Source organism: Mesitornis unicolor, unplaced genomic scaffold (assembly GCF_000695765.1).
Source record: "Mesitornis unicolor isolate BGI_N332 unplaced genomic scaffold, ASM69576v1 scaffold4168, whole genome shotgun sequence".
Classification (NCBI taxonomy): Eukaryota; Metazoa; Chordata; class Aves; order Mesitornithiformes; family Mesitornithidae; genus Mesitornis; species Mesitornis unicolor.
Window position 1 is genome coordinate 23,839 of NW_010199629.1, and position 10,759 is coordinate 34,597.

General features: G+C 41.6%; 1 protein-coding gene across 1 annotated transcript in view; it reads right to left on the reverse strand.

Moving 5' to 3' along the window:
- TXLNB (taxilin beta) overlaps window positions 1-8,808 on the reverse strand; it is a 27,654-nt gene extending 18,846 nt beyond the window's left edge. Inside the window, exons 1-3 of the mRNA XM_010189496.1 lie at window positions 8,391-8,808; window positions 6,353-6,444; window positions 2,461-2,631 (exon numbers count right to left, since the gene is read on the reverse strand). Coding sequence (XP_010187798.1) covers window positions 2,461-2,631; window positions 6,353-6,444; window positions 8,391-8,808 — 681 coding nt within the window. The remainder of the gene's footprint in view (window positions 1-2,460; window positions 2,632-6,352; window positions 6,445-8,390) is intronic.
- Window positions 8,809-10,759: the final 1,951 nt, after the last annotated feature.

A 10,759-nucleotide genomic window follows, 5' to 3' on the forward strand; every position in this document is an offset into this window, starting at 1 on the left:
GGCACCACAGTCTGAGCCAGTTTGGAGCTGAGCCCATAATCGAAGCTGTTGTGACATTTGTATGAAGGTCACTGCTCAATGCCTGCTAGCGGGAAGGACAAGGGACCCGAGATGTTCATGTCACTACAGGATGCTAAGTAGCCACCGAACAGTCAGGTAACTGGCAGAACACCAAACACAATGCAGAGAAATGAGGGGTTGTTGGTCTTAGCAGAGCTGCTCTCTGTTGCAGTGGGAACGCATTCTGCTATTCCATGAACGTTTATTCTGCTTTTCTTGGAGGGAGAATTAAACATCTGTTTTCTGCTGTGAAGTGTAACTGCAAGGAAATAATCTGAATAGCTGGCCTGTAAGTAAATCAAATTTTGAGGCCAGTATCCAATACTAAATAGAAATTTTTCTTCTCTGCTCTGCGCTGTGGATTTTCAGCACAGCTCCACATTGCATATTCATCACCACTTGGCTGCACCAATCTCTAGTTAATGGGAATTCCACATAACAGATGAGTGAAGATGACATTTACGTGACGTGATGTGCATATAATGTACCACATGGCAAGTCAGACGAGGTTCGTGATCTGGACAGGCCAGGTTTGCTATTGAAATAACACAGTCTCCTACAGTTTTTATTTTCTGTGCTTTGGACCATAATCAGAAGTGGTGATCCCAATTGCTAAAAAATTATGAAACAGCTTCTCTGTCCTGCCAAAACCAAAATAAAAATGATTTAAGCATGAGATTTTAAAAATAACATTTGATGGATTCTCCTGTTTTGGGCCCTCTCAGTACAGTCGTAAGTGAAAGAAAACGACATTCATTTAAATAAACAGAAGATAAGATTCTGGAGATTCACAGATGTCCAGGAGCTAAAGCTTAAAGCCAAATATTTAAAGAATTATGTTAAAATTCTCAGAGAGACAAAACTGGATAAAGATATTGAGTGCCTTTGTTGATTAATTTAATCCTCATTCATTTTGCAAGTATATTTATCTTACAGCCTTATTTAACTTCATTGGTTTTACACTGAATGCACAGAAATCAGAGGAAAGCTAGTATTCTGGGTTTCTTAAAAGGTCTCCAAATTCTTAGAAAGATGTGGCCAAAATGTGAATACTTCTTCCTACTACAAAATCAGCTCAGGTACCATTCCTGGCTCATCTGGCATAGGTACAGGACAAAAATCAGAACTGAGTCTGAAATCGATAGGTTTATTTAGGGAACCTAGTTCCAAAGTAAAACAGTCCAAAAAGTGGAAAGATTTTTGAAAGAGACTTTCCTAAATGTGAAGATTAAATATGTAATAAAGTATCTATATGCAAAGAGAAAGGAACAATTGTGCTCTCTAGTAGTGAGATTAATAAGCATATGATAGCCAGGAAATCATGTGAGGAATTCAACAAAACTTGTTCCAAATATGTTTTCTGAATATAATTAGTTTTTCTCTATACTCCAGTTTCCACTGATTTGTTCTGACACTACGATTTGTTCGATTTAGAAATCTCAGTTAAGTCTATCAAAGCACTGCACACTGTACTCTTAAATCACTTTAAAATTGCTTTGCATTTCTGCTGAAAGATTTTGCTCAAAGACAGTCTGGTAAATCAGTGTGGATCAGTATCGAGGTTTAGCTCAATATGCACCAGGTTTGGTACAAATGACAGCACAAATTTAATCGACGCTACTGGTTTTGTGCTACTATAACTAAGCACACAGAGATTTTCTTCTAGTTTTCTTAGCCACTTGCTAAACTGCTTTCGTCCTTCTATTAGTACACAGTTTGAATTTATACATGGCCATTCCTCCTCATGGTTATATTCTTACCAACACACAATGAAAGTCAGAGCTAGACCTTGAAGGCCTGCTCCTGAGCTGGTGGAAATGAATGAAAATCCGTTATAGTTAATAGAGGTTGTATCAGGTGAAATTCTTGCTGTTGACGATACATATGTGTAATTCTATACATAACTATATCCCCATAAAGATGGATTTTTAATAGATCAAAGCGGAGGCTTTTTGTATAATAATACCACCACCATCACTAAAATGTACTTGGAAAGGAAAAGAAGATCACAACAGAAATATACTTCCTGAACCTAAAATTTTTCAAGAAGCATAATCACATTATAAATTTCACATTTAAATGGCATGATGCACCAAGCAATAGGCAGGCAAGACATGTGGATCTCGGCCTTTTGACACTCCTGAAAATTTCTTTTTTAAACCGATGCTTGTAATCCAGCTGGCTTTTACAAACAGGTTTGGCATCCTTCCTGTCTTAAACGTCAATGTCTTGAGGCAAATGCCCTGATTTGCTAGCCCTCACAGATCACTCTAAAATGTTCAAGTGCTCAAATTACATGAAACTGCCCTCTGGCCTTCTGTGAGTCCCTGGAGCAAAGCCAGTGTTCCTATTATTCTTCAAGGTACCAATGACAGGTACCTCGATAAGGCCACCACTCACCTTGAGGTTTTTGTTGTGCCTCTGGAGCTCCCGGCACAGGCTTTCAAGCTTGCTGCGGGCGAGGATGGCTCGGCTGTGCTCACTTTGCAGCTGGTCCTTCTCCTTGGTGATCTGGGCCTGCCTCTTCTGAAGGTACTTCAGCTTTTTCTGCTCAGCACGATGTTCTTCGAGCTGGGTGGACAACAGGGATTAAAATGAAACAGAGTGACAGGAAAGAAAAGAAAATGAGCTCTTTTGGGTTTGGGGAAGTCTTCACACTTTCATAACCTCTTAGAAAATGTTTTTTTATTTATCAGCGCTAATGAGAGAGGAGTGAGCAACCTGGAGTGAGCGACCTGGAGTGAATCCCAAGCCTGCTCACTGCCACAATCCCAAATGTGCTGTAGTGTGGGTGGGTCAACATAATTTTTAATACTCTTGCCACACCATCTCAGCCCTTCTTTCTTTGGTCTGAATTTCTTTGAAGGGCAGCTGTGAGGTTTTCATTTTTGTTTCAATGTTAGGAACTGGAGCAGCTGGTTGTGCTCCACACAATGAGATTTCTCCAGATCATGAGATAACACAGTAGTTGCTCATTCTGTTTTGCAGCTTCCTGAAAAAGAAGCCACTTCCTACATACCCAGGAATCTGCTAGAAAAAGCAACAGTAAAAGAGGTGCTGGAGACTGAGGATGCCATCTGTGTGGGGGCTTTGCTGATGATGAAGGAGAACGCTCTTCAGGAAAGAGTTCCCTAAAATGACACCTCTTGTCAGGCTTCTCTTGGTCCCAGGTGCACATGGGACTGTCTGTCAGTTGTGTTTCTGGAGGTCCTGTCACCAATAGGGGTGGGTTGCAGGAAATCAAACCTCTTCTGGGTTCTTCAACTCCATGTAATTACTGAAGAAAATATGGACAGTCCCTGAGGTTCACTTGGGAACCTGGTGTTCCTGTGAGCATGTGGCTGCCAACTTCCCTGGAGGGCTGTCAGGGTAGAGGGTGTATTTGAAGGGGGAGATGAGGGGCAGCAACAGAATTGCAAACAGCAGTCCCCACACAGACTGATAATTTCTTCTGACATGTGCCTATTGCTGGCTCTTTTGAAAAAATTTCCTGCACTGCAAATTAACACCATAACAGACACATCAAAGAAGTGTTTCTCCTCTGAAGCTTTTCAAGATTTCTTCTCCCATTCCCATACACAGCAGCCCTCCTTGCTGTACTGCAGGTGTGCATACATTTTGAGACATTTCTGAAGTCCAGATGTTTTCCAGTTGAAAAACCGCAGCATGTGAACTGCAATGCACAAAGCTTAATAATAGTTGCTATTTAGATTATATCTAATAATATGGTACTACTAGTATTAACCATTAACCCCAGTGTAACTGGGAAAGTCTGTGAGTGCAGGGGAATGATGTGCATCTCAAATAAGACAGTCAACAGGCATCACATTTTACACTTCCTCTGCCCAAAGATCTGTTTTCTGCAGATGCTCTGTAATTTATGCTTACAGTACAGAGCTCTGTGTATTATCAATCAAACCACATCATACCACAAAACAATGCAATCGTCAGCTTGGAGTATATTTACGGCTTATGTCCAACTTTCAGCATGTATTGTGTGTTTTTACTGCAGTAGATCAGAATAGGGACTTTTGCATCTAATCAAACTGCATTGGCTGAAATAATTTTTCTAGCATTGTAGGAAAAAAAATAGCCTTTCTGTAATTAAGGCTGAGATTTGTTTTCCTTTACAAGCTTGATTTTGGCCCCTTCCCCTTCCCTCTTAAAAACACAAAAAAGGTTCTTTTTGCTTCACATTTTGCTTGTGCAGCCTGTGCTGAGCAGATAATGATTTATCCAAATTTTAGACGATTCACTCAAGCTGTGCTTGAGATAGGGAGCTTAGAATAAAATAGGTCTTAATCGTGATATGAGAAGTCTTCCAAGCATTTTTACTAATTTTTTCCAGAAAAAATGACTTGTGCTACAAACTTATATTTCAATATACTCAGGAATGTCTAAAACACAGTGTTGCTTTTGCACTGAAGAACGGAATTAACTGCTAAATAGGAATGACATAAGGGCAGCCAATGATAAATTTTAAAGAATAATTAATGAAATATTAGCTAAAATTAACTACAAAGAGAAGGAATTTTGATTTTTGAAGCCTGACCTAGAAAGACAAACTCTGAATTTAGGAAAAAAAAATTATCTGGACCCCACTGCAGATAATGACAATACTCATAGTTATTTATTATTGCACAATTCTCGCACTCAGCACTTGCAAGACCTCAGGACCTTTAAAAATAAACCAGCATTAGTGAATAAAGTGTTTTCTGAACGCGAGTAGCATGGCACAGCTTGTGTCCAAATGGCTGAGCTGTCTTCCTCCATGTCCCTGCAGGCACGGCTTCCTGCACATCAGTCTGTGTTATTCCCTGATGCCTTCTATTTTCTGGTGTACCCATTGCTATAAACTGTGCCAGGACATGTGCTAACAGTTAAATAACGTTTAGCTGTGGGGAAGTGCTGGTGCTGTGTAGGGTCCCTGGGTACAGGCAGCAGAACCAGCACTGTCTAATGCAGCTGAAGCCATTGCCAACACCCAGCTCAGCCCAGCACGGGGCTGCACCATCCCCTGGACTGTGCTGCAACAAGTGCTTGTGTCACCACAGGATTCAGTGGACCAGGAAGAGGATGTGGCTGGAAAACAATTCAGCAAAAGCAAAAAATGACCTGAGTGTGTGATGGTGATGGACAAGAGGGAGCAGAGAGAGCGGTAACAACTACAGCTTGACTGCTGACAAGCTATTAATCACTCTACACACCTCAGCTGTGCATGAGCAGTGTAAGGCTTTCTCCAACAAGCTTTCAGTTGTATTTATCCAATGATTTATTTTCAGTGGCATTGCACAGGATGTCAATAATGAATGCTCAGTACTTTTGTTTTAGCACCTTTCTCCTGGGTGGGTTATCGGCGATATGGCCTCTGTTTTATACAGTGTTCCAGCAATGCTTGAATGTGGTGGAAAATACATTACAGAGGAAGAAGAAGACCTATTTGAGTTAATTTATGGGCATGAAGTCCCTTTAAGCATGGGCTAAACCATAAACTGGCTGAGCCCAATTTATGAAATCAGAGGATTCTACATGAAAAAAGGGAAAGCTGAACTTCACATTATGATGAGACATGGACACAGCTGTGCGTAAAACCAATTACAAAGCCAATGTTCTGCTTGGCACATTTTTCAGTACTCCACAAACTGTGAAATGCTGCAGCCTTTTCATATGTAAGATTTCCACAGTACATGGCCATAGAGTCCTTTAAATACTTAGAAGAAAATAGCCGATCTGGAAATAACAATTCTTAAGTGTGGAAAGGACAGAGTCAGGTAGCTGGCATTGTTACAGCTGGCCAAAGCTGGCTTTGGCTCTTCATTTCACTGTGTTGTGGTTTCTCTCATGATTAGTCTCAGCTCTCTATTTTATGATTTTCTGCTTCCTAACATTTTGTACTAAGCCCTGTATTAATTTCATTTTGACTAAATTGCTGATATATAATTTAATGCAACACCCTCATGCAGAGGTATGCAAAACTCCTTGCAGAAGGTGAAGGCGGTAGCCAAGACACTAGTCTCCAGTGTGGGTTGGTTTGGTAGATTTGCCTCTAAGTATAAATATTCTGCCTTACCAAGTTTTTTAACCCAAAGTCCATGTTGTTTTCTTCACTTTTTACTTTTTTTTCTCCTTCTCATCCATGGTTGATTATTTGACCCTGACAAGTCTTTTAGGATTCACTTAAGAGGACAGATGCTACTACTACATGATTTTTGACCATGCTGCATGGCACAGGGTTTTTTTTAATCTTCCTGTATAGACAGTTTGCACAGAAAAGAACGAATGCTGTACTAACCAGCTCAGCATACTTCTTAAATAACAGGTCCAGCTTCTCCTCTGGAGTATTCAGCTTGTTCAAGCTTTGCATCAGTAGGGTGGCTTCCTTCCCTTAAAGGAAAAAAAAAGCAGAGATTTGATAATAGAGGTAGTTTGGAGCTGATGTACTGTTATGAAATTGTTTGTTTGATGCATGAATCTGTAAGAACTCAAGGAGAAATGAGGCATTTTGGAAGGAAGTGAATATTTTTTGCTATGAATTTCTGGGTTTTTATTCTCCCCATAAGAACACACATGCTTGAATTTTCCTCCATTTCAGACCTCAGTAATGTGCTGTCTTCTAGCAAAAGCACTGGCTGTGAAATACTTTTATTCTGTATCATATGATTTTCATTTAATGCTTTTTGCAACATGACTGAGTCACATATATAACACATTTGACTGAAATAGGATGGAAAGGGCCTGGCCCCCAAAGGTGCAAAAACCAGATCTCTTTGCAGGCGAAAACTGATCAAAGCTGGTTTACTCAGCTCCTGTGCAGCTTGACCTGCACAAGACATAAGGGAGATGAAGTTAGATACAGACAGTACAGTGTGGATGGAACCAGAGAGCAGTGGGTACTGCCAGCCAGGTCTGGGCTATATGATAGTGGTGTAAATCAGTTCCCTGACTTGGTGAAGTGAGTATGGACACCAGAGACAGTCTAATAACTATCTGATCATGCATAGCTAAATCACTGTGTAGCCATTTAGGAATTGCTTCTCTTCTGATGCCTTTTAGTATTAATTTCAGCCTTGAGTATGAGCTGGAGCTTGAACACCACTTGTTCATCAAATACAAAATGTTCCTGGAGTCTCTGGAGATAAGAATAGCTGTGGTGCCAGGGGCTTGGCGGTGCTTTTACAAATGCTCCTGAGGCTGTAAAAGCAAATTTTCTTTCTGCTTTAGGCTGAACTTATTCTGGTTCACATCTAGTGCAGCCCAGGAGTACCTCCTGTGGAGAAAATCCATCATTTCACACTAACCTCTCTACAGCACCAGTATAAATAAGTTGAAGAGGGCTAAAATCAAATCCTGGAGTGAAAACTGTTGCAAGTACAGCTGGAGAACTCTGCTTTGCTAGTTTTTTAACTCATCTTGGAGAGGTATCAATAACTGCATCAAAGCCAAGGCAATAGAAACTGAGAAACTGTCTCCTGGACGTTCAAGGAATTATGGGAAAAAGTTCCTGCTCTGTCCTATTCTTAGTCCCCTGCCTGTAAGAATGTTCTGCAGTGATTTTTCTATAGGCTTAGCCTGTGGTTGGGTTTGGGTTCTCACGCAAAGAAGAGGTTTGAAGATTGGCAGGAGTTAAAGGTAGGAAGGGAGATAAATTACATGTTTGCTGGTTTGGGATGTACCTACATTGCTCTCTAGTGGCTGCTCAGCAGAAAGAACGTATTTTACAAAACTCCCTGAAACTTTTTTCTAGCTCAGCTAGCAGAGTCCTGACATGGCCCCGAGGTACTTTCTAAGCACTGGTGGTTAGAGAGAATAAGCATACTGGCTTATTTCTTATAGTCTGTGATGAGTCCGGAGGTCTGCTAGATGAAAAATAACGGTGAATTTGTACTGCAGATTCTCACGCCACACAGTAGCATCATTAGCACCGTTATGACCAGTGAGAAGTCACACCTGAAGAAGCAAAGGTTGAAAAAATTTACTGAGGCACAAACGAGAGGCCAGGTTTCCTTTGTCTAAGAAGCAACTTCCTGTAGTGTGTCATCAAAGTCTCAGCTTTGGCTAGCTACTTTGGGTGGTCCAATAGTACATTAGAATTATGAAATAGAATCCTAAGCTTTTGCCTTTTAAATGGACTAACATCTGATACAGCCTACATGTATCTGTCAGGAAATTGCTGAGAATAATTATCAATTAGAGAAAAGTTATGTTGTAATTTCCAGTGGCAACTAGAGGTCCCTATCATCCACAGAAGAGGCTTAATGTGGGAAAGAACAAGGACCAGGAAGGTTTTGCTTCTGTTTGCAGATGGGCTGCATAAGTATGCAAGTACTTGCCTAGTCCTTTCAGGATTTTCTTCTCCAGCTTTTGCTCCTTGCTGCTGCTGGGCTCCTTTGCTCTGGAAGCATCCCCAGGAGCCAGCTTCTCTTTCTCACTCTCCTCATTTGTATCTTCATACTCTGCATCCTCCATGCTGCCCAGCTCTCCCTTCTCGGGCCTGTCGCTTCCTGTAGTGGTGCTTTCCTTCTCCATCAGGCTCGTGGCAGAGCCATAGGTTTTAATGATGTCCTCCAGCTGCCGGCTCAGCTCCTCCGAGATGTCACACACAGCTGCTTCTGGCTGGGTGTTCGGCTGCTCTGTGGGGGCTGCAGTGGGGGGCTGCAAGCTGGAGACAGGTTTGTCCCTGCTCTGCCCCTGGATGCTCTGCCCCTGGATGTCCTGCCCGGGTGAGGTGGGAGACTGGTCATTCTCCATGCTTGGTGCAGTACCTGACAGCAAACAAATGGAGCGTTAATTTAAAAGCACACAAAATTAGTCTTCTAACTGTTCCCAAAGGCCGGCCAGCAAGTGAGTAATTTTGTGTGGATTTTGGGACTGCATCTTATCCGTTGGCTCTGGCTTGATAAATATGTTGCAATTAAATGAATAACCAAGGTGATTTGCCTGCAGGGAAAAACACAAATTATATAGTTTCCAAGAGGAAAATCCTGCCCAAACCTAATACTTAAAAATCAAACCCTTTGATTCCTGTTGCCAGCAATAACACACAAAATGACACCCAAGTCATTTATATAATTTCCCTCCCTGGACATACTATTTGTCACGTGTTTACTTTTCTTGATCTGTTTACCTGCAACACTGGCTACCAATATGGGCAGCTTCACTTCAAAGCTGCATCAGTTTCACTTTCTATTTCTCCCCTGTTGGCACATCTTAAGTCAATAATCACGAAAAAGGAATATTTTAAATGAAACTGGCACACTAAAAATTGTGCTGTGCTCTTGGAGAGTCCAGCATGGTGTTTGATCTATGAGTGGCCTGGCTTGGTACTGTTATGATAGCAGCAAGGAATAAGATAGGCAACTATAAACTGCTCTTCTCTTGTACTTGCTGCGTGCTGCTGACAGCTTGTTTGACAAAGTACAAAGACAGAATAAATCACAATGAAGTTAAACCGACCGGGCGTAACACGAGTTGATAGTGAATGTTTTCTGGGGCGAGTTTTACATAATTTGTTCCCAATTTGCAAAGGGAAACTTTTGTTTTCCCATGTCTTTGAGCAGCTACACTCAGCCAAGCAGATCCACAGCCCATAATGTGTCTGTGTTCCTCCGGAGTCTGCTCCAGGCTTACCCAGGACCTGGTGATGAGGGTGTCAGTGAGAGCATCCCAGGCGCCTGCTCCCCAGCGCCTGCAAAGTGTGAGCCAGCAGAAACAGCATCTTTGGCTGTGTGTGGCTGGAAAACTCAGCGTAGGGAAGGCTCCTTACTTCTCAGAGTGCCAGCAAAGCTGCTGTCACCACTGCATTGCCCTCACTAGGTAGTGCAGAGGTGTAAGGTGAACAGCTGGGTCTCACCCTGCAACTAGTACCTGCCTGTGCTTGACTACAGACTCTGTACTCTTCATAGCTAGAAGTCCTTTCTCTCTCTTTTTCGGGCTGCTTTTTAATGATACGATTTACAATGGTACCAGTGGGGAATGAAGAGAGGAAGAAGACTGTTTTTTTGGTTCTGTTCCAGCATTTGAGGTGGTTGCATTCTTATGTTTTAAAAGACAACTTGCTCTGAAAACATGGAGCTAACTGAGGAGCCTTTTATTCCCTGTTCAGTTGGCCATAACATATATCTTCTATGGTGTTTAAACCTCTACAGCTTTCAAAATCATAAACTAACTTGGCCAAAGGCAGTATATGATAAGAGAGATGTCATTTACTGTAATACATGACTTGGTGTTCATTATTAAGCTCTCCCCAGTCATAGTGATGTTTGGAAGTGCCATGACAGCTATTGCTAAGGCAACATTTTTTCAAGATTTGATTGCCTAGCTATTTGACTAGGCTTACAAATGAGATAGTAAAATATTGTTGTTTATCATCTCTCAAGCAATTAATTGTGGGCCTATAATGGAAAGCTCTGAGTGGGACTCAGGATGTGCTTGAAAACTGCTAGCTACAAATCCATGCCCCTGCAGTCCTCCCACAGATACAAGGCATAAATGGCTTGGGAAGGTGGTTGGACCAGATCCCATGCACCCTGTCAGACAGATGCACCTCATTCTTTCTGTCCTGCTTATGGCATGGTCGTTATGCTACTGCAAAGTGATTGTAAAATTATACCCATCTAATTGGCTTTCATACTGAGTTTCATTTAGACTGAAATATTAGACCCTGCATGCGCAATTTAGGTAAATAATTCCAGATAGCAGG